This window comes from Phyllobates terribilis, unplaced genomic scaffold (genome assembly GCF_046119375.1).
Source record: "Phyllobates terribilis strain yellow unplaced genomic scaffold, ASM4611937v1 Scaffold_5__5_contigs__length_657084704, whole genome shotgun sequence".
In the NCBI taxonomy this organism is placed as follows: Eukaryota; Metazoa; Chordata; class Amphibia; order Anura; family Dendrobatidae; genus Phyllobates; species Phyllobates terribilis.
In genome coordinates this window covers 200,271,322-200,295,677 of record NW_027362765.1, presented here as the reverse complement: position 1 = coordinate 200,295,677, position 24,356 = coordinate 200,271,322, and the positions used below count along the sequence as shown (strand labels likewise).

The 24,356-nt window shown below is 40.4% G+C and overlaps 2 protein-coding genes across 4 annotated transcripts in view; one reads left to right on the top strand and one right to left on the bottom strand.

Moving 5' to 3' along the window:
- The window catches only part of TRPC4AP (transient receptor potential cation channel subfamily C member 4 associated protein), a 37,345-nt gene extending 25,796 nt beyond the window's left edge, over window positions 1–11,549 (top strand). For both annotated transcript variants that reach the window (XM_073683690.1, XM_073683691.1), the window contains exons 10-19: window positions 882–1,013; window positions 1,248–1,306; window positions 4,230–4,331; window positions 4,597–4,680; window positions 5,808–5,898; window positions 6,025–6,165; window positions 6,625–6,736; window positions 8,131–8,243; window positions 9,031–9,237; window positions 9,340–11,549. In XM_073683690.1, coding sequence (XP_073539791.1) covers window positions 882–1,013; window positions 1,248–1,306; window positions 4,230–4,331; window positions 4,597–4,680; window positions 5,808–5,898; window positions 6,025–6,165; window positions 6,625–6,736; window positions 8,131–8,243; window positions 9,031–9,237; window positions 9,340–9,477 — 1,179 coding nt within the window. In that variant the 3' untranslated portion in view covers window positions 9,478–11,549. The remainder of the gene's footprint in view (window positions 1–881; window positions 1,014–1,247; window positions 1,307–4,229; window positions 4,332–4,596; window positions 4,681–5,807; window positions 5,899–6,024; window positions 6,166–6,624; window positions 6,737–8,130; window positions 8,244–9,030; window positions 9,238–9,339) is intronic.
- Window positions 11,550–11,825: 276 nt separating this feature from the next.
- MYH7B (myosin heavy chain 7B) overlaps window positions 11,826–24,356 on the bottom strand; it is a 47,386-nt gene continuing 34,855 nt past the window's right edge. For both annotated transcript variants that reach the window (XM_073683688.1, XM_073683689.1), the window contains 10 exons: window positions 23,806–23,930; window positions 23,580–23,695; window positions 20,317–20,509; window positions 19,973–20,176; window positions 18,376–18,501; window positions 18,006–18,176; window positions 16,722–16,826; window positions 16,402–16,497; window positions 14,890–15,027; window positions 11,826–11,952 (listed from right to left, as the gene is read on the bottom strand). In XM_073683688.1, the coding sequence (XP_073539789.1) occupies window positions 11,941–11,952; window positions 14,890–15,027; window positions 16,402–16,497; window positions 16,722–16,826; window positions 18,006–18,176; window positions 18,376–18,501; window positions 19,973–20,176; window positions 20,317–20,509; window positions 23,580–23,695; window positions 23,806–23,930 (1,286 nt within the window). In that variant the 3' untranslated portion in view covers window positions 11,826–11,940. The remainder of the gene's footprint in view (window positions 11,953–14,889; window positions 15,028–16,401; window positions 16,498–16,721; window positions 16,827–18,005; window positions 18,177–18,375; window positions 18,502–19,972; window positions 20,177–20,316; window positions 20,510–23,579; window positions 23,696–23,805; window positions 23,931–24,356) is intronic.

The window sequence follows — 24,356 nt, the reverse complement described above, 5'->3', positions numbered from 1 at the left end:
CTCTTCAGACCTTCTTTTTCTTTGGTTATGCAGCATCATCAGTACATCAGGTTCACCGCGGACTGCAGACGTATTCTTGATGTCCTTACAGAGATGGTCTGGTTTCAGAAAACAGTTTTTAAATAACTGATGTAGAAATATGAGATAATAGAATGGAGTTTCCTCAGGAACAAAGTCTTATTAGCCGGAGCAAAGAGTGTAGGACCCTGAGCTTGCACCCCCAACCAAACAAACATTGATGGCCTATCCTAATGATTGGCTGTCAATATTTAAAGGGGTTGTCCCCTTTTAAGAAAGTCGACCCCAAACGATATTGCATACCTAAATTAACAGAACAGGTACTCGCCCTCACATTTCCAGCAGCAGCTATGACTTCTCAAGTCTGTGTTTGGCTACAGCAGCATTGTCACCTTAATAGCACACAACGCCGCTGTAGCCAACTACTGATCTCACTGGCTTGTACACTGTAGCTGAACCAAGCCACCAAGCTCAGTGATTGCCTGCAGCGGTTATGCGCATGCTCACCACTACAACAAAAGCACCTGAGACCTGATCAGAGATGGGGAGCCAGCGCTGGACCTGAGGAGGGTGAGTACCTGCTTTGTTTGTTATTTTTGATATATGAGTATTTGGGTCCACTTTCCTTAAAGTTGGAAACTCCTTTATGTTCTAGAGAACCTAGTTACAAGTTTGTGGGCAAAGATGGTGACAAAGACTCAAGACGATGGTGCTATATTTAAAGATAAAATAATCTTCAAACTTGTTCAAGAAGTAGAGAGTACAACCTGTAACCATTTAGATTGCATATGATCTTTATTCCCTAGGTTCTCTTATACTGATTTGCTTATTTTACTCTTTTTTTTTTTTTTTTTGTCATTAAGGTCCATAAAATGATAGCAGAGTTTAAATTAATCCCAGGACTTAATAATCTCTTTGACAAGTTAATTTGGAGAAAACATTCGGCCTCCTCCCTTGTCCTCCATGGCCACAACCAGAACTGTGACTGCAGTCCTGTAAGTACGAATATTTCCTACATCCGATTATTATCAAAGCCTTTCCAATTACGCTTTGTATAGTATGCAGTGTACGCCAGCACGACCTGGCAATTTACAAAGGATCTTGGCTAGAAACCATCTTTTATTATGTGTTAGTAGCTGTATAGTAATTTTAATGGGAATATGATCTTACATTTTTTGGGCCCCACTAATGACATTGCTGATAGATATGTATACATTTTTATCTTTTAGGATATATCGCTTAAGATTCAGTTTTTGAGATTGCTCCAGAGTTTTAGTGACCATCACGAGTAAGTGAAAAACGTAACTTTAATTTAAATTGCCATATATGTTATTTGCAATACATCTATTATTTCTTTCACTCCCTTTTATAGCGCCATTAATTCCACAGCGCATTTATTACTGCGGGATTGTGGGGAACCCAATTTGTATGGATGCCAACAGACTTTCCCAGCTTACCTTACAAGCACCAAGGCATAAGAGTATTGCTTTTATTGCTCCTGTTGTATTTCACCAACACAAGTGGCACTAGAGGTTCTACAACCCCTGGCAAAAATTATGGAATCACCAGGCTCAGAGGATGTTCATTCAGTTGTTTAATGTTGTTGAAAAAAAGCAGATCACAGACATGGCACAAAACTAAAGTCATTTCAAATGGCAGCTTTAGGGCTTTAAGAAACACTAAAAGAAATCAAGATAAAAAATGTGGTACTCCGTAAGGGTAATTTTTTTCAGACCAAGCAGAGGGAAAAAATTATGTAATCGCTCAATTCTGAGGAAAAAAATATGGAATCACCCTGTAAATTTTCATTGCCAAAACTAACACCTGCATCAAATTAGATCTGCTCGTTAGTCTGCATCTAAAAAGGAGTGATCACACCTTGGAGAGCTGTTGCATCAAGTGGACTGACATGAATCATGGCTCCAACACGAGAGATGTCAATTGAAACAAAGGAGAGGATTATCAAACTCTTAAAAGAAGGTAAATCATCACGCAATGTTGCAAAAGATGTTGGTTGTTCACAGTCAGCTGTGCCTAAAATCTGGACCAAATACAAACAACATGGGAAGGTTGTTAAAGGCAAACATATTGGTAGACCAAGGAAGACATTAAAGCGTCAAGACCGGAAACTTAAAGCAATATGTCTCCAAAACAGCAAATACACAACAAAACAAATGAGGATTAAATGGGAGGAATCTGGAGTCAATGTCTGTGACCGAACTGTAAAAAGCCACCTAAAGGAAATGGGATTTACATACAGAAAAGCTAAACATAAGCCATCATTAACACCTAAACAGAAAAAAACAAGGTTACAATGGGCTAAGGAAAAGCAATCATGGACTGTAGATGACTGGATGAAAGTCATATTCAGTGATGAATCGCGAATCTGCATTGGGCAAGGTGATGATGCTGGAACTTTTGTTTGGTGCCGTTCCAATGAGATTTATAAAGATGACTGCATGAAGAGAACATGCAAATTTCCACAGTCATTGATGATATGGGGCTGCATGTCAGGTAAAGGCACTAGGGAGATGGCTGTCATTACATCTTCAATAAATGCCCAAGTTTACATTGATATTTTGGACAGTTTTCTTATCCCATCAATTGAAAGGATGTTTGGGGATGGTGACATAATTTTTCAAGATGATAATGCATCCTGCCATAGAGCAAAAACTGTGAAAACATTCCTTGAAAGAAGACACATAAGGTCAATGTCATGGCCTGCAAATAGTCCGGATCTCAATCCAATTGAAAATCTTTGGTGGAAGTTGAAGAAAATGGTCCATGACAAGGCGCCAACCTGCAAAGCTGATCTGGCAACAGCAATCAGAGAGAGTTGGAGCCAGATTGATGAAGAGTACTGTTTGTCACTCATTAAGTCCATGCCTCAGAGACTGCAAGCTGTTATTAAAGCCAGAGGTGGTGCAACAAAATACTAGTGATGTATTGGAGTGTTCTTTTATGTGTTTGTTTTTCATAATTCCATAATTTTTTCTTCAGAATTGAGTGATTCCATAATTTTTTCCCTATGCTTGGTCTGAAAAAAATTGCCCTTACGGAGTACCACATTTTTTTTCTTGATTTCTTTTAGTGTTTCTTAAAGCCCTAAAGTTGCCATTTGAAATGACTTTAGTTTTGTGCCATGTCTGTGATCTGCTTTTTTTCAGCAACATTAAACAACTGAAAGAACATCCTCCGAGCCCGGTGATTCCATAATTTTTGCCAGGGGTTGTAGTAGACCTTCACTCCTCATAACTGGTGCAACTATTGGCAAATGCTTATCTCAAGGCTATGGTTAACTTTAAAGGGATTGTCCATTTAAATGTTTCCTAGATGCAATTCTGTATAACATATTAATGTCCGCCTGTTACTAAAGCTGCACCATCGCCCCAGCATCTCCTCTTCTGACCATGGGCTAGCTTCTCTCTTGAAAAGAGCAGTCAGTCCACCTTATTCACGCCCAGCTCTGGTGATGTACCCGACACGGGAAACAAGACAGGGCCAGAAGTGGGACTGCTGGGACCAAGGGTAGTAAGGGCTCATTGATGAAGCTTTGGTGATAGGAATACTTAAGTAAATTACATGAAGTTATCCCATATGTCACGTGATTGCTTTGTCCAATATAGAGAGAGAGAATATTTTTTTAAACATGGATGCACCTAAAATAAAAATTAGTGGCATATTCGCCTTCCAGCGCCCCCATGGATCCAGTGAAAGCTGCTCTGGAAGCAATGCCTGCTAAATTTGGAAGTCCGGAGTACGACTGCAGCCTGTGACTGGCTGCAGAGGTCAGGTGACTAGAAGAGCGAGTCATAAGATGTTTTCACACAATCACAGGCTGCAGCGGTCCTATGACTTCTGAACGGATCAGTCATTGCTTCTGCAGCCGACGCCGACCTCTTTAGATGCCTGTGCTGGATCCATGAGGGTACTGGAAGGTGAGTGTGCCACCATTATTCTAAGTGTATCAATGCATGGGAAAAACATTTTTCTCTACATTGGACAACCTCTTTATTGTCACTGTTTAGATGGTAGTTTTAAATAGAATATTGTAATATAACCTTATGCATTATTTTTTAGCTATCCATCTAAGTTTCTGACAGTGTGAACTACCAACCTGTCTATTCGCATTCTGTTAGAACTTAATCCATACAATCTGGTTTATATTATTGATTAAAATCATTTCCAATCTTGTGTTTTACCAATTACAGGAACAAATATTTGCTTCTGAACAGCCAAGAATTAAATGAACTGAGTGCCATATCCTTAAAAGCAAATATCCCTGAGGTGGAGGCTGTGATGAATACAGATAGGTAAGAGCTGTGATCCTGGTTGTTGTGTGATGACAAACTGATACTAATTTTAATAAAAAAGAAAAGAAAAAAGGCCAATGAAAAAGTAAAGCAAGCAGTTTGGAATATGCCATCGTCAGCGAGCCATGCTGGATATTTTACGTGACACAGTTGCTACTCTGATCATTGTCCCCACATAACGTTAGATCTTCAGATTCATCAATGTGAGAATATTCAATGTTAGAAGAGAATCTGCAGTGTGAACAGCATTTTTTTCTTTTATTAGGAGCTTAGTGTGTGACGGAAAAAAAGGTTTATTAACCAGATTGCTACAGGTCATGAAGAAGGAGCCGGCAGAGTCTTCATTCAGGTATTTTAGGAATATTGATGATCAGACATCATCCGTTTGTGCAAAATGTATAATTTTTATAACCTCATTCTCCCCCCCCAACACCAGTAAATAAAAGTAAAAGTAAAAATAATTATCACCGTCTTCTGGGCATAACCTTACATTTCTCCAAGTTCTTGTATCTGTGTATGTTGAGCACACTTGTTTTACAAAAGAATTCTGACTACTCTGGTCTATGGACTGTATACTTTTGGTTTTCTTTCTCACCCGACATCTATTCCCTCTGACAAGTTCACTGTAGGGCTGGCCTCTGACAGTGACACTTCTGCCTGTGTAATTAAAAACAAAACAATTTTTCCCCCACTCAACCCCAGAAATCTGTTGTTGGGAAATGGTGGGTCACTTCCCGCCCACCCCCCCAGCGATATTAAGCTGTGGATTTGCCCATCGTGAGTCTAGAATGAATGGTCACCTTTTTTCCGAGAAGCAGTGCACTCTTTTCCATGCTCTGTGTCTAGTATTGTAGGTCAGCACAATTTACTTGGATGTCCTGTGCTTTATTACTAGACATAGTGCTTTGATGGCACTACGCCAGGACAAGAAGTGTAATGACCCATAATACAACCCCTTCCAGGTGAATTAGTTAGTAGGTTTTTGCTATGTATTCTGAAGATAGCATGACATACGGGTCAAAACACTGAATTCAACTGACATTTATCAGGCTGTGTGCTGTTATTTACTTACAGTGATAGTTTTACCACTAGGACATTATCATTGCTAGGACTAGTTGGCACACAGGCACTTGTCTGACCACACACCTTAATGTGATAAGCTGCTCACTGTTAATAGACAATGTACACATAAAGCTGTGGTGTGGTCGGGGTTAGCTTTCTGAGCTCTGCTACATCTACAAACTCTGATTGTATCACAACTGCTGCACCCAGTAAACGAAGTGACACATTGCTGGAATCAGGGTCTCTTTCCCTATATTATGCTGCTCTCAGATTAGGTAGCAAAAACCTGCTGACAGATTCCCTTTAAATAAACTATTGAATCTGTAGCTATGGAAGAACTCCCTCAGGGCATTTCACATTAGGCCAAAGTCCACTAGTGTAATAATTTATGTGTGATCTCATCACTACATGTAGATTTTGGCAAGCCCGAGCAGTTGAAAGCTTCCTTCGTGGTGTGACGTCGTATGCCGACCAGATGTTTCTTTTAAAGAGAGGCCTGTTAGAGGTGAGCGTCATCAAGACTCAGATCCTAAAACACCACTGGGCTCATTCCTGAGTCTAATGGAATGGAAAGATTACAGATGTCCTTACTTTCCAGTGTAATGTCTTAGTTTTGTTTCTTCTTTCTTAGCACATCTTGTACTGCATCGTGGACAGTGAATGCAAATCTCGAGACGTCCTTCAGAGTTACTTTGACCTTCTTGGGGAGTTAATGAAGTTCAACATAGATGCTTTCAAGAGATTTAACAAATATATTAATACTGATGAGAAGGTTTGGAAAATTAACATTTCATGTTTTTCCACCTCATTCCTTGGTTGGGCACTTTTCTGAAGCTGAATAACAGCTGTCTTAAATTAATCGTGTATACCATAATGTCGGGCCTCATGCAAATGACCAAACTATGGCTCCTTACCAAGTTATACAGAGCTCCAATACAGACTCCTATGTCCACTCTGTATTTTTTAAATATCTTTTTTTTTTTCTTAACGGATTTACTTAAAAATCACAACATGTTATTGGATGTGGCATCTTAAAGAATCTCTGCTATAAACATTTCTGCTCCATTATATGTTGTTGCACAGACGCACTGTATGGTTGTATATAAAGTGCCTGTGGCTCCATAATCCAAAACTGCAGCCTGACAGGTACGCGCAAGGTCTTTGACAAAGTAGTAATGCTGTCCATCTTTACCTATTTACCTCCACACAACTACTTATTTTTCTTCTTCAGTTCCAGGTTTTCCTTAACCAGATTAACAGCTCCTTAGTGGACTCTAACATGCTAGTGAGATGCATTGCGTTGTCTCTGGACCGGTTTGAGAGCCAGTCAGATGATGTCAAAGGTAGGGATCAGTATCCGTCTCCTCTCCACCTTGATGATATTGAGATATTAAGTGCATGTATATCTGTGTGCCTGTGTAGTTTTTTTCCCCAAAAAATCTTTGGTTGTATATTTATATTGCCCATATACAATCCTCAACATTGAACTTTCAACAACAAGAAGGAAAAATCGTGGAATTATGAATATCACAGGATCACTAAGACATGTTAGTGAATTGCAAATGATGGCAAAATGGAAGCAAAATTTTCTAAACTTCTCAATTTTTTGTAGTATTAGAAATCCCTGCACGTACCTTGTTATTAATGGTTGTCTGAAGAATGTTCTGTCACGTTGAATGCACTTGAACAAGCAAATTATAAAGATCTGCTTCTGGCATGGCAGCTCCCTTCGCAATTGTCCACCAGTCATGTCCCAGTTGGGCTTGATGAGAGACAAGTGTAGGCGCTGTAGGCCAAGGTAGCATGTTTAGGCCATGCAAGCTGCTCACAGTAGCACAAGCAACATGGGGCCTGGTGTTGTCATTAGAAACTGATCCTAGGATACATTTAGGTTCCCTCGTGAAGGCCTTTTTATGGTGTTGCCCATGTGTTCTCCAAACCAATTTTCAGCTATCATCGCGTCCAAGACAAAAGCTGGACTCATCGCTGAACGGGATAGACTTCCATTGCCGTCTTGCTCTACACCATGATGGCATTTGATCTGGCTCGTAGCCCAATGTTGTGCACACGCCTTATGATGGTTTGTGACATTCACTTTCACTTGCAGTACAGAAAGGATCTCTAAACACTATTCTTCAAATCTAGGGTAACACCATAAAAAGGAATTCACGAATAAACATCACACCGGTCCTATCCTGGGATTATGTGGTGGTGTGGCTAGATGTGCAGTAGCTGGACCCCTCTGGTCTTCATTCCAGATACACTAACAGCCTGGCATTACTTTGATTTGGTGATGGAACCAGTGGTACGGCTTTTTCTCCAAAGTGCCCAGGGATGTTTTTTTCAACAACGACAATGGCAGGCCACATGTTGCTTGTGCTATTAAGAGCAGCTTGCGTGGCCTAAGCGTGCTACCATATCATGCAGCGTCTCTGGACTTGTCTCTCATTGAGCACATCTGGGACATCATTGGTTGGCAATTGCAAAGGCAGCTGCCAGCAGCGGATCTTGACGATTCGCTTGCCAAACAGCATTCACCATACTCTGTACTGTATAACTTGATATGTTTTGAAAATTGTTTCCATTTTTTCATCATTTGCATATTATTACCATATCTATTGAAGCTGTGATTTCCGTATTTCCACAACTTTTCCTTCTTGGTTTTGCAATTTCAATGTTAATGTATTTGTATTAGGACAATAAACATGTATTTTTCAAGATGTCTTTCTTTCCACAGTTGCGGAAGTTCTGTCTGAATGTCGGCTATTGTCCTATATGACACAGGGGTCGGTTCGCATGTCTTTCCTCTTCCGGCTTATTAACATAATACATGTGCAGACATTGACACAGGTAAGTCTATAGTGGCCAGAGGTATAGGACAAACCCTAAAAACCTACTCGCATGTTGTCCCTGCTCCTCCAAACTTTACAGGTAGTAAAATGCAACCAGGCAGGTAACGTTCTCCTGGCATTTGTTAAACCCAGATTTGTCATCATACTGCCATATGGATAAATGTGTCCCGTCACTCCATTGAATACGTTTTCACTGATTCCAGTGCCAGCATGCTTTACACCCCTCTGTCCTATGCGTTGTGCTTGATGCAAGGCTTGCATACAGATGCTCGGTCTTGGAAACCCCCGCCATGAAGCTTACTGCCACAGTTTTTGGTCTGATAAAGCCAGATGAGTTTTGGACTCAGCAGAGCACTGGTGACTTTTAAGAACTATGTGTTTCAGCACTCGGTGGTGACCCTACTCTGCAACTTTACGTGGTCTCCACTTTGTGGACGAGTTGCTGTGGTTTCTATACACTTCCACTTTTCAGTAATACCACTCACAGGTGATGGTGGAATAGTTTGGAAAGAAGAAATTTTACGAACTGGCTTGTTAAAATTGTCTTGTATTACAGGAGCTCGCTACAGTTCAGTGAGCTCTATAGGACGAGCCATTATTTCACAAACATTTGTAATGGCAGACTGCATGGCTGGATTTTAAACACCTCAAACAATGGCACTGAATAAGAAACCTGAATTCATTGATTAAGATGTGTGTCCCTGTGCTTTTTGTCCATATAGTGTAGATAACTTTGCGTTAAACGACGTTATTTTTAATATATGACATTTATTTTCTTTGAGCAGGAGAATGTCAGTTGTTTGAATACAAGTCTAGTAATTTTAATGCTGGCCCGGAGGAAAGGTCGATTACCGTGCTACCTGCAGACGATCCGAGACATGGAGTGTATGGAGAAATACCCAGGGTTCATACTCAACAACTTTCACAATCTCCTGCGATTCTGGCAGCAGCATTACCTCGACAAGGATAAAGATAGCACTTGTTTAGAAAATGTGAGCACTGCCTTTTCTTTCTTCTGGGTGTCCAGAGGGACATATGTGCTATATCTCCTTTCTATTTTATGTGATATATCTAATTTCTATTTTATCTTTCAGAGTTCCTGTATCAATTTCAGCTACTGGAAAGAGACTGTATCTGTATTGTTAAATCCAGACAGGACATCTCCATGTGCCATAGTAAGCTACATAGACGAGGCATATATGGATGTGGACAAAGAATTTCTGGAGGACTAACCAAAGCTGGGAACTTACTGTATGGACAGATACTTCAGGTGGCATTTCAGGAATCCAGCAACGTTCTGCGTGCAGCAATTCTGGGTTATTGATTACACCCCAGAGACAATGTGCCCAGCGGTAATCATTGATGCCACTCTCCAGGGTATATTAAGTCTGTGCAATACATTCAGGGACATCATCAATTAATTAACCTTTTGGTTTGGTTCTATTTCTTTTGGACTAAAGGTTAAATCTTCCTATTTCCTTACTTCTTCACTTCATACATAATGATAAATTTCATCAGTTTAATTTTTCGTTTTTAAAGAGTTGTTCTTACGGAAGCCACAAACATTTGACACTGTAGCCATCAAGGACACTTTTATGTTTTACTTTCTCACTGGCGACTTGTCTTCCCATTCCCACTGCTCTATCAAGAAGCATACTGTGGGAACTCAGCAATAATTTAAATATACAGAAAACGGTAAAACCTTCCAGTCATTGCCTCCATAACCTTATTTATACTCCGATTAAATGTCTAGCTAACAGTGCTGGTTGTTAAATCCATATTTCAATCTCCATATAGCAAAAACGTAAGAAATATAGGGCGACCATGACTCAGTTTACTGCAACTTTTTTGTTAACTTATTTGGAAGTTCTTCTTGCCAGGTCTTTAATGAAATTGCAATGAACTTTACTTGTTTCCCCTAAATTTCCATCTATCATCCCCCACCACCACTTTTCTTTGCCTTTCAATTAGGGTGACACTTTGGAAAGGAGCAAGGAATGTCCTACTGCTGTGTAAACACTCGGGAGCGGTGAGATCGACACTTGGATTTTTTTTGTAACATAATTTTTTTTTGACTATAATTTTTAACTAGCTTTTTTTTTTTTTTTTATTGTAGCAAAAACCTTATGTGACACATTCTATGACTTGCTAAAAGATCTTGATTTTAACACAGAGTGGGTTTTTATCACTTGATATATTGCAGTACAAAGTGTAGAGCTGCGGATCTCTACGTTTTCCTGTTATAAGTAATTTATAACCAGTCATGACGTGATCTGATTGTACACTGTAATGTATTCCTGAGGTCTGCTAATTATCACGCAGGTTTATTTATTTTTTTTTTAATACTGTCATCAAAGGATGCTTTACACAGCCATATCTGAAGTCATTGTTACATATCTTTGCTCTTGTTCTTCCACACTGAAGGAAAGAGAACATTAATTCCTGTCCTCTTCCTCCAGTAATTTTCTCCTAGTGTTGAAATAGATTGGAATGGAGATTTATAACTTCATATGACTGTATAAAGGAATCCTTTGTTAGACATTTTTAATCTCCAGTGTGTTGAAAATCTAAAATCTCTTCAATTTTATTTTTTTCCCCCTCATTTCTGGCCACATACTTAATAAGGCTGGGTACACCTCTGCGTTTATTCCATTGTCCTGCATCTGTCATACCAACAGAATAATGAAAATTAACAGTAGAGCCAGGCACCTGAGGGTACCCATTAAATATAAGGTTATAAGGTGGGTCTACTGGATTTTCATCATGGAGAGCATAATTTTTGTTCTCCTGTTTTTTCTGGTGTGTTTGATCAAATTTACGCCGGCTCCCAACAAAGCCTCTAACACAGACGTGAACAAAGCCTAACCTCCCATAAAGTAATATGTCATTATTTACCCAGAAACAATGTTCCAGTCAGTCAATCTAATCAGTTTTACAAATTCTTAGAAATTGGCAACAAACCTGAGATCATCCCAGGTACTGTACAATGGCAATTGATATTGATGTTTTACGTTCCTACAATGGCGAGCATTGGCTGTCAGTTACTGTGTAATAATTGGTGAACCTTGCAGTTTTCTATTGAGCAGTGTGTGTGTGAGGCCCTTCAGATGACGTATATTAATGTTTTATAAACATTCTGTCTATCTGCCAAGGGTCCGCACATTTCCATTTCACCTTCTCGTCCTCAAGTTTACGTTTTATTTCCAGACCCCAGGTATATTTGTTTGATATATAAATATATATATAAAGATTAATTGTGACTTAGAACTGGTGTAAATAAAGAGATGCTTCTAATTTAAATGTTTATCTGGCTATGTCATCATTTTTGTCATTGTCATTTTATACGTTAATGCAAAGGCGATCAATGTCTTATAGATTCAAATACTATGGCACCTAGTCACAGAGACAAACCAGCACCCGAAGTTAAAATCAGTATGACCGCCCTAGGGAAAAGAAGTAAGATTTTCCTGACACCTTAATGGTAAAACTGCTTAGATATACAGGGATCCACTTCATCTATCTCGCATGTTTCGGCAGTAGTTTGGTGAGCATATTCCATACAATAACAGATGCCAGGCTTTTTTGCCTCAGTAGATTTTATTGGTTGACAAGGGGTGTGGGGTGTGATCAGAGACTTTGAGGATCAGGCACAGCTGTTGCAGCTGTTCTGGAAACCATTGTAGCGTCTGATTTGTTCATTCTTCATGCTGCCGTGGGAAGAGAAAAATGTTTCACTTAGCACAGTGGATATACAGTTTTGTCGCTCAGGTTATGCTTGGATGCCTTAAGTTACACTGTTCATTATTTTCCCAATATTAACAGAAAAAATCTTGCAAAAATAAAACTTCTAGTTACCGTTGACTTAGAGTGGAGACCATAATGTGCATTTCAACACTCTGGGCAGAACTGAGATGATGTGTTATCCTAATATTGTCCTAAGGGATTCTCTTTGTTCTTTAAGTCCCTGTGCCATGATCTGCTTCCTCAAGCTCTTCCCTAACCCAATTTACAGAGCTACTCGCACCAGAAATCTGTCAAAATTTCATACCTTGCACCACATTATGCATGTTTAGACATGTTTTTCACATAGGTGCAAGGCAGGGCTTGGAAAGGAAGGAGTGATGTTTTGGAACGCAGGCTTTAATGAAATGGTGTCATGCTTGGAGAGCCTCTGATGTTCCTAAGCAGTGGAAAACCCCGACAAGTGACCCTATATTGGACTTGATCTAGTGTTTTCCTGGCATGTGAGGTGTGTAGAGTGCATCAGGTTGGCATACGTGAGGTGTGTAGAGTGCATCAGGTTGGCATACGTGAGTTGTGTAGAGTGCATCAGGTTGGCATACGTGAGTTGTGTAGAGGTCATCAAGTCATGTAATAAATAAGAGCAAGTCATAAGTGAATTTAGTACTCCATGGATGTGTGGTACAGTTTGAAGCATTCTTTTATACACAGGCCAGGTTTGTTGGGGCAGGTGTCGCATTGATCAGTGGTGTCCTTTATTATCCCCCTTCTGTAACACACTTTGCACCTTTTTTTGTGACCTCTTTTTTTTGTAGTTTGAGGGACCTCACCTGGGAAATGTTGCCCTGGTACGATACGGGCACCTTTAGTTCCAGAAATACTGGGGCCTGCGTCTTCCTGACTTCCAAATATTAGGACCTTGATCACTACTTACTGGAACTGAACAAATGTGTCGGTCTGGCCTGCACATTGTGATGGCATGTAAGCATTATACAATGCCATCTGTACGATGTGCACGGCCAGTTTTTTGTACCACCCCTTAGCTTTCCGCATGGCACAGTAGGGCTGGAGGAATTGATCAGAGATCAATGCCACCCTGCCCCCCACATGTTCTTAATGTACCCCAGGACAAAGTCTCATTTGTGGACCTGTGTAGAGGTACCTCGTACAGTGGTGGGGGTGCTGCCACCACCATGTATTGTAGTCAAGAAAAAAACATCCCTCTTGACCGCCAGCAGGTTGTCGCTACATTGGGTTCTGCTCTTCTCACCCTTTCTGAGCAGCTGCCCAATTAATGATCTAGGGAATCCTCTCTGATTTTTGCACACAGTATTACATTCTGTGGTAGCTCTGGCAGATAGGGACTTGAAGAGTGGGATGCTGGTATAAAAATTATCTACGTAGAGGTGACAACCCTGATCCAGCAGTAGGTGCACCAAATCCCACAAAATTTCCCCCCTCACGCCCAGGACGGTTGAATCTGGGTGCCCTTCCCTTCATAAACTCTAAACTTGCGAGTGTACCCTGAGGTACTCTTACACAGTTTGTAAAGTTTTATTCCGTACGTGGCCCTTTACTGGGCCTGTATTGCTGGAATGTAAGCCTCCCCTTGAAGTGTATTAGGGACTCATCTACGCAGATGTCCCTTTGGGGATTGTACACCTCAGCTAACTTGTTGCTGAACTGATCAATGAACGGCTGAATTTTGAAAAGTTGGTCAAAATTGGGGTAATCTCGGGGAGGACACTGCATTATCGTTGTAATGCAAAAATTTGTGCATGGGCTCAAAGTATTTACTGGTCATAGCCATGCGGAACACTGGAGTGTTATATAAAACGTCAACACTCCAATATTGTCGAAGTTCTGGCTTCTTCACTAACCCCATGTGAAGGGCAAGGCCCCAAAACGTCATCATTTCTATTGCATCTATGGGAGTCCAGTTAGAAAATGATGAAGTGGGGTTTTGGGCCAAAAATTGTTGGGCATACAAATTTGTCTCAAAGGGGGGGTGAGGTGGGGAAAGAAAAAATGGACAGGAAAAAAAGTCTTGGTCAAAAGCGAGCACAGACAATGATCAGTGATGTGTGTCACTGATGAGTGCTCAGTAGCTGCTGGACGCACGCACAGAGATGGTGCAAAAGAAAAAACTGCCAAAAAACGAGCGCTCAAGTAATGACAAGCGCTCGGTGGCAGAAGGGGGGGTGCGGGCAAGTGGGATTGGGGTGGACTGGAAAAAGCAGGGGACAGGAACAGGTCTAACTTCTTCTGATCTTTCTTCAATCAGCAGCAGAAGTGGAGGCACAGGCTAAAATAGCGTGTGGCACCACAAGTCCCAGCAAAACTGCACGGCTAGAATGAGGCGGTCAATGTGAGGTCAGACCGCGTCTCTGCTCACTGATTGGTGCGATTGGACGTCATCGTCTGATCGCTCCAATCAGTGCCTGGGCTGCTGACATTGCCATTGCCTACCACCAGTCTATGATCGGATCGGTGCTGTTATAGCACCTTGCTTCATACACTTGTACACAATACAAATGTATGGAGCGAGGCTATGCCCACTAGTCGGGTTCTGGCCTGGAGTATGCATAACGCATACATCACCACCTTTCCCAGCTCAGAAACCTGCTAATCCTTGCAGCACACAGTGCCTGCACTGGAGGATTCATAAGTCTACAGTCACACAGAGTGACTGCAGTCTTATAATTTTAGACCAAACAACCCCTTTGAGTTCCTAATCACAGCTAGCAGCAACGTCCAAAAGCCATCCAGAGGCAACAAAGGTGTAATTATTTTTCCCTCTAGTGGACATCTCAAACATCAATTGCAATTTCTGGAAGTGCAGTAAGTATTATAGAAGTGGGATTCACTACATCTATAAGACAAAATGCATAAGAAAAAATTACCTTGGAAGAAGCAGCTTCTCTTGTTCGAGCACGCAGCTTGTTGACTTGTGCCTCGGCTACATCTACACGTTCTTCAGCATCATCCAGTTCATGTTGGACCTTCCTGTACTTTTGTAGGTTGGAGTTGGCCTGGGTCTCCTGTAGCAAGTCGAGAGTAAGATTGTACCTTACTAAGAATGATGGGAACTGATCATTTATTACACAACTTGAATATACTGGTGTTGTTTTGTGCCATTTGCTTAATACGTCTATACCAGAGATGTCAAACTCAAAACACACAGAGGGCCAAAATGAAAAACTTGGACAAAGTAGCGGGCCATCTAGTATACAGTATAATGGGCCCTACAAAGTCCTCCATACAGAATAATGTGCACCACATAGTCCTCCATACAGAATAATGGGCCCCACAGAGTCATGCAAACAGAATAATGGGCCCACATAATCCTCCATACAGTATAATGGGCCCAACATAGTCCTCCATACAGTATAATGGGCCCCACAGAGTCCTCCATACAGTATAATGGGCCCCACAGAGTCCTCCATACAGTATAATGGGCCCCACAGAGTCCTCCATACAGTATAATGGGCCCCACAGAGTCCTCCATACAGAATAATGACCCCACATAGTCCTCCATACAGAATAATGGGCCCTACATAGTCCTCCATACAGCATAATGGGCCCACATAGTCCTCCATACAGAATAATGGGCCCTACATAGTCCTCCATACAGCATAATGGGCCCACATAGTCCTCCATACAGAATAATGGGTCCTACATAGTCCTCCATACAGTCTAATGTGCACCACATAGTCCTCCATACAGAATAATGGGCCCCACATAGTGCTCCATACAGAATAATGAGCTCCACATAGTGCTCCATACAGAATAATGTGCACCACATAGTCCTCCATACAGAATAATGGGCCCCACATAGTGCTCCATACAGAATAATGAGCTCCACATAGTGCTCCATACAGAATAATGGGCCCCACATAGTCCTCCATACAGAATAATGGGCCCCACATAGTCCTCCATACAGTATAATGGGCCCCACATAGTCCTCCATACAGAATAATGGGCCCCACATAGTCCTCCATACAGAATAATGGGCCCCACATAGTCCTCCATACAGAATAATGGGTCCTACATAGTCCTCCATACAGAATAATGGGCCCCACATAGTCCTCCATACAGAATAATGGGTCCTACATAGTCCTCCATACAGAATAATGGGCCCCACATAGTCCTCCATACAGAATAATGGGTCCCACATAGTCCTCCATACAGAATAATGGGTCCTACATAGTCCTCCATGCAGAATAATGGGCCCCACATAGTCCTCCATGCAGTATAATGGGCCCACAGAGTCATGCATACAGAATAATGGGCCCACACATACAGAATAATGGCCCTGCATAGGGGTGGTGGTTCTGGTGTCGTGGGCCAAATAAAACCACCCTCTGGGCCAGACCTCGCCCACGGGCCGGAGTATACACATTCTAGTTACTTACAGCCTCCTCAGATTGCCGCTTATAGCTCTTGACTTTCATTTGCAGTTTATCTATCAGGTCCTGCATTCGGGCCAGGTTTTTCCGATCCTCTTCAGTCTGTAAGAAATAAAACACAATCTCAATGAGTAAATATATAAATGTGTATTCTGCTATTGCATTTATTATATTGTACATTGTATCTGGGCACTTACTGTGGGGGTGATGATTGTGTTTTTTCATGCGCTCAAGCAGTCTTGTTAATTCACATATACGTAGCATAGTATTTAAATAAATTATTCAGGACAACATATTTTACAGATGCTGTAATGTGGAGGAATTACCTGGTAGGTGAGTTCTTTAATTCTCCTCTCATATTTCCTTATTCCTTTTTGAGTTTCAGCATTCTTCTTTTGCTCAATCTCAAGTTCTCCTTCCAACTCTCTCACCTGTTGTCACCAACACATTTAACAGACATATTGTTAGTTTATGTCCGGGTTATCTTCTGTGAATGTGAACTTTGCATATTGTAGAAAAGTGAAAAAACAAAAAACACAATTTGTAGGTGTAGAGTTGCATACAATGGGGTATTCAAGCCACAAGAATTAGTGGATATGACCTAAATCAGTCTTTGTGGACCACTCCTCAAGTACGGGGAAAGGGGAGGTGTCTTCCTTGGTAGGAAAACCCTTCTTGGGACCCCTTTATAAGCAAGAAGGATCCCTAAGTCATCTTTTTAAGATCCTCGTATATAGCACGTGTCAATTGTAGGGAATTGCAAATCTCACAAGACTTGTATTTCCTTCACATAAGGTTCCATATTTAAACTTTGTCTGTTATGTGTAATATAGCTCTGTAACAGAAAATTAGACGCAGAACACCAACAAGCCAGTTTTCCATTTATTGTGTTTTTGTTTTTTTTTACGAAGGGTCTAGTGATCTTAAATGGGTTGTGTGGAATTTAACAATTGATGACCTATCCATAGGATATGAGATCTGTTGGGGTCTGAAACCCCCAGAGATTAGCTGAAATCTGTTCTGACAGCGGCCACATAAAAGCAATGTATGAGGCAGAATACAGCAGCCCGGACATTAAGTGGCTGCTGCTGATGAATTCTGCAGTTTCTCTCATCTAAGACACTGTTTTGTAATTAAAAACAAACAGCAAAAATTATTTCAACCCAAAATTGCTGCCAATGTAAATGTTGATTTCCTGAAACAGGAAGCTAGAGTCTAAGATAGCCCCAGTGTGCAATTTGCAACATTTCTAATATCTAATTTTTAATTGTAATCAGATTGTGATATGTTGAAAAAAAAATTGCTTTTTTTTAAAAAGATATTTAAAACAAAAATTTTGACAGTTGCAACATGTGAACCCTAAGTCCACATGCACACATTCAGTATTTGGTCAGTATTTTACCTCCGTATTTGTAAGCCAAAATTAGGAGTGTAACAATCAGAGGAAAAGTATAATAGAAACACGTCACCACTTCTGCCTTTTTTTACACACTCCTGGTTTTGGCTTACAAATACTGATGTACAAAACTCAGTAAATATTCAAAGTATGCACATGGCCTAAAACAGCTATGTAAAAATTGTCACAACATGTCCATCAACAAGACACGCACCCTTGCTTCAAGTTTTTGAACCTGTTTCTTCCCTCCTTTCAAAGCGATTTGTTCAGCTTCATCAAGACGCATCTGAAGATCTTTGATGGTTTGCTCCATATTCTTCTTCATCCTCTCAAGGTGTGCACTGGTGTCTTGCTCTTTCTTCAGCTCTTCTGCCATCATAGCTGCCTGAGTGGGTGGCATATAGACTGTTAGAACATTCATGTTTGCGTACAGCCCCCAATTGCTATCCCTTTCAGAACCAAATGTCAAGAAAAACTGTGGGCCTAAGCTTTAACAATCTGAGACAAGACAGACTGGTCATTGCTTATCCAAAATATGTTAGTAATATTATCTTATAGTATGCAAAGAGAGGGATGATTCTTACATCAGTGATGGCTTTCTTGGCTTTCTCTTCAGCATTCCGACATTCCTGGACAGCTTCTTCAACTTCAGTGGTCAACTGTGAGATATCTGCATCCAACTTCTTCTTCTGATTAATTAGGCCAGTGTTCTAGTAGGAAATTAGACATATATTACTTTCATAATTTTTGTTTTTATCATAAAAGTTGGATTTATGACACAATCCTTGTGGGTTTCTAAATAATAACATTTATTTTGATTTATATTTACTAACACAAGCATAACATTGACAATTAAATTTTATTCTGAACAATACTACAAAAGCCCTTAAATTTTATCAAACTGTTTTCCATTACAATTTTCACAGCTTTGAAGTCTGCATCTTACGCTTCGACAAACTTTTTTGCACAAGTCTCTTTGGGTATTAATTTCTTGAAATGCATCTCTTATGTAATTTTTCAAATTACTGATGCTTTTTGGTTTTCGACTATAAACTTTGTCCTTGAGTACTCCCCAAAAGAAAAAATCCATTGGGGTCAAGTCTGGTGAACGTGCCGGACAATCAAGTGGGCTTCTTCGGCCAATCCATATATTAGGAAATGTTTCATCAAGATACTCGCGGACTACTCTTGAATAATGTGGAGGGGCCCCATCTTGTTGGAAATAAAGGTCATTTGAATTAGGCTGTTGCTGTAACTGGAGAACAACTTGATTCATTAGAATTTCGAGATACTTATCTCCTGTGACTCTTCCATCAAAAAATATTGGTCCTAAAACACCAAAACTTGAAATACCACCCCAAACATTGACACCAGGCTCATTTAGTTGTTGCTCTAATGTTAAATGCATGTTCTCATTATACCAGTAAATACAATTATGTCTGTTAATATGGCCGGATATTCTGAAAGAAGCTTCATCACTCCACATAACGTTATCTAAAATTACTGGATTTTCTTCAATTTCGTTAAGCATAATCTCACTAAATTGCAGCCGCCTGTCTGGATCATCCTCCAATAAACCATGAATTAGACGTGGACGATAAGCTTTCCACCCAATAGATTTCAGGATTCGCATGATAGAAGCTCGTGAAATTCCCAATTCCAACGAGTCTGTGAGGAATGAAAAGTGGAATCTGATTGGTTGCTAAGGGCAACTGAGCCAGTTTCACTTTACACCATGTTTGATAAATCTCCCCCTTCATAACCTTATTACACTTTCTGTCCACCTACTTTTGGACCACCCTGTATATATTTTTAAATGGATGTCCTTCACCATGCAACACAAATACAGCATTATCTTATAGAATGAAGGTAATAGCAGCACTAAAGTTCTGGATTTTGTGATTGTTTTAAAAATCTTATAATTTTTGTGATGGATTTTGTCATCTGTAAATACAGGATTTGAACATTAAAGGAAAAAGTATAATGAAAATACAATTGAAAAACTCTTGTGTGCTTTGAAACCACTTCTTGTCTTGTTTTACAAATACTGATACAAGTACTGCCATGTCAAAATGTAAAAATTAAGTCACACATTGGGTAAAAAGAACCACTGTTGTAACAGTAACTTTTAGGTTTACAAATGTTGGCCGCACGTTACCTCCTCTCCATTATTTAGCACACCTGTGAATGCAGAAGGTTGACCCTCTCGGTAGCCTCCAGTAGCTCTTGCTCTGCCAGTTTCCTTCCCCTTTCAGCCTGCTCCAGTGCAGCCCGCAATTCCTCTACTTCAGCCATCAGAAGATTATTACGTCTCTCAAGCGCTGCAGATTGTTCTTTTAAGTCATCGTTATGCCGTAGGGTGTCATCCAGCTCAATTTGCAGATCCTGGGAAGAAAATACAAATATTAGACATTTTTCTATATTCTATTGTTTTTCAGACTCCTGATATGTAAATAGCAGCATGCAAGGCTGTCATCAATAATTGAAAGGCAATTTATGAATATAATAAATTATAAATGACTGACCTTCATCTGTGACTGCAAGTGTCGGACCATTTTCAGGGACTCTGCAGCCTGGCGATTGGCATGATTTAGCTGTATCTCCATTTCATTCAGATCCCCTTCCATTTTCTTTTTCAATCGAATGGCCTCATTCCTGGCTTTAGCCTCTGCATCCAGACTTGCCTGCATGGATTCCATAGCACGCTGGTGATTACGTCTACATAAAACCAAGCAAATAATTTAAGCGCATTTCAATGTTTTCTAAACTTGTAATTGCGTAATAAAGAAAGTAAATTATGACTTTTAAGCAGAGATTGTCTAAAGTTAGAAAGTGGGGTATGCCTTTTCCAAGAAACTGGTGTTTCTTCCATTGCACTGTGCCTTGTATTTCACTTGTCCTACATTCAATAAAGGAGTTCACTACTAGGACAACCCTTTCTCACTCTGAATGTTTGCCCCCGATAAAATGAAAACACTTATACTCGCCTTCCATGGCGGCGCTGTTCCAGTAGTGTCAGCACTCGTGTTCCCGTGGCTCACATGAGATTGTTACGTCACACGAGCCCTGCGACCAATCAGCACTGACTTCACTGTCCCACCTTCAGACGTATAAGTAATCAAGAGGAAGTGAGCAGCCAGCCGCAATTCTCGCTTCCTCTTGATTACTTATATGTCCAAAGGAGGAGACAGTGGCGCTAGTGCTGACTGGGCAAAGGGCTCACGTGTCATAACAACCTCACCCGAGCCCCGGGATGGCGACTGACAACTGTTTTTATTTTATCAGGGGCAAACATTCAGTGTGAGAAGGGGTTGTCCTAGTAGTGGACAACCCCTTTTAGAATGGTTTTGCCACAATACCAGACAGGAGTGGTGATGTTTCTAAGAAAAGAAAGCAACTTGTCCTTCAAGAACTATAAAACCTACCTGTTACAGATGTAATGGAAAAGTCTATAAACCCATCTCTTAAGAAGGGACGTGTCACTTTCATATGGAGGATTGAAGCATAGCTTAATTATAGCCTGGGAAAGGAACAAGAGCTAGCACTTCATCTGCTTTATGAACTCCTGCTGTGAACATGTAATTAAAGTGGGTTATCTGATGCAGAGTAGACAAGAAGTCTATATCAGAGGCTGGAAGGTGATAAATCTGTCACCTCAAAATAAAACTGCTCTGGTCTTCAAAGGAATTAGAGCAGACTTTGAGAAGTCGGATTCCATTTATGAATATTGTTTTTTTGTGAGCAGGGTAGGTCCTACAGTTATGGGACACATATTTTAGACGTTGCAACACATTTATTTACATCACTGGGCGGTCACCACATCAGCTACAAATTAATATCGGACAGATCGATAACGATATACTGTATATGCTTTGCTTCCAATCTATGGAAAACTAAAATCATGATAGGAAATATGGCATTAATATCTCCCGCCTGGGACCTTCAGATGGGGAGATCCTGAAAATCAGGTATCCCATAATTTTTTGGAACCTTGCCGCATCCCATTGGTCAACCCCAATCTGAGGTCATCCAGGGGAGGTAATTCAAAATACATATTTTGAATTATAATCATTCTCAGTCACGGAAGACACAGTTCGCTATGGCTTTGTACAATTTTCCTAAAAGGGATGCTTCCCTCCGCTAAGCTCTGTGCCATTTCAGTGACACAGGTTTAGTACTTTTCTTTTGTTATCCCTTTTTATTTTATGTAATTGTATATACTGTATTGTTTTGTCCCCTTTTGTAATATCATTCATATATTTTTTATAAACACTGCCTACTTTTTCGGAAAATACATAAAATTTAATAGCTTCATCCCTGAAGTCATACGCTACCTGTAATGGGTGTCCAATTGGCCTGTATAAATGATTGGTGGTGGCAGCTAGTTTTTTGGGGTTATTGCGGAGCTTAGCAGTGACTGTAGTGACCGTATTGGAGTATGTGTGTGTGTGTGTGTATATATATATATATATATATATATATATATATATATATATATATATTTATATTTATTCCATGCATTGGAATCGGAGGTGTATAAACTATACATTCACTGTGCGTTCCCCAATAACCAGCCTAGTAGCAAAAGCAGCCGTGGCCTCGTCCATCAATCTCCAGTCAATTCTGTAAATGTCCTGACGATTGGAGGCAAGAGTTCTGTTTGTGTAACTCTTATCAATAATATCTCAACCTTAAAAATGGCCTACTTTTACTTTCCCAGACACAAGGGTTACTAAAGCATTGTAAAGGTTATCAGAAATAAAGAAACTTTATAATCTATTTGATGTTCCTTAGCTGTCACACTTGGTGATTCAACAGTCCTTTCAAAGCACAGAGTAGAAAGATTTCCTATCTGTGTTTTCAGCGGTTCAGCCAGCTGCTCTGCAGTGTGCTCTGAATGGTGATTTCATGTCATGATGGGCATGTCCAGTGAATTTCTTCCATTTGCAGAGGGAAGGAAAGCATATTACAGGCTCCTCACAGAACAAGTAATCTTATCAGCTTGTGTGACTTTAGCCAGATGGGATGGTGCTGGGAGTGCCAGATAACATTAGAATAAATTGCTACATTATATGACTAATTGGTCCCCTATAGCAGGGTTCCCCAACTCCAGTCCTCAAGGCCCACCAACAGGTCATGTTTTCAGGATTTCCTTAGTATTGCACAGGTGATAATTCCATCATCAGCACAGGCAATAGTTACATCACCTGTGCAATACTAAGGAAATCCTGAAAACATGACCTGTTGGTGGGCCTTGAGGACTGGAGTTGGGGAACCCTGCCCTATAGTACACCCAACCTGTGTGGTGTCAAAGTGTCTGCATCTGTAACATTACTGAGTGCAGGAGAGTGTCCAGATAGCACATACTAGGAAGTGGGAGGAATGTTAGGAAGGAGAAACTGTCTGCAGTGATTTATCCATCTTGAGATTGTATAAGAGTCTCTAGATGATAGGTGGGCATTGAGCATGGAAGCGTATGAGGTATGAGAAACATACAGCTCTGCCTATTGAGAAATGTAGTCTTTAAGCACAAAGTAAATTCATTATGTAGACAATAAGAAACCACAAGGGTGGCTGAAGTGGAGCTAAAAAAACAAAAAAAAAAAGGTAAGGGGGCTTGGGGACTCATTTCAGATAAAGAGAGATTGTGTGTTTTTTGGTTCTCTTTAAATATTGTTGCTGTCCCCATTAGAAAAATTGAATAACGTATTGTTTTCAATAGGTGAAGTAATGGCCTTATTTCATAGTGAAATCAGTTGTACAAGCCACCTACAGTAGTGAGTCTCACCTGAGATTTTCAATTTCTTCATCTTTTTCTGCCAGTTTCCTGTCCACATCAGCTTTAATCTGAGACAACTCAAGTTGAATGCGCAAAGTCTTACTCTCTTCATGTTCCAGAGCTCCCTGTGGAGTTATATTATCAGGAACCAAAATAAAAACATATTCTAATACATATAATAACTAAAGTAATCGGGCCAACCAAGATTGGCGTTTATTCTTGCATTCACACTCACCTCAGCCTCTTCAAGAGCTGCTTGAATATCGCCTTTCTCACTTTCTAAAGCCTTCTTCACCTTTTCAAGTTCATGAATTGTTTTGCTACTGGAACTGATTTGATCGGTGAGATCAGCAATTTCCTCTGGAGCAGAGAAAGAAATGATTATTACAAGAGTATAATATCAGTGAATATGATAAATTATAAACATCAAAACATTTTTAGCAAACTACAAAGGGGCAGGTCTGTTTAAAGCAGTTGTCTCTTGCCCTAATGTTTTTTTTTGTGCGCCCTGTCTTTCCCTACTAAAGAAGGCATAGACAGATTAGTTTAGGGCCTCTATGAGCCAGAGTACAGAGCTGACTTGAATGGCAGTACTACATTTCCAAGGTTGTGGCCACTCTAAGAAAGATAAGTAACTGCTTGTAACTTTTCTCAGTTGTGAGCCATTGGTCTCTCGGCTCTCTCTGTGATTAGTTGATCTCTTTAAACATGTCCTCGGTGATGAGCGAAAATGCTCGTTACTCGAGTTTGCAATGAGTGCTTAGATATGCACCGAGAATCGCGGGT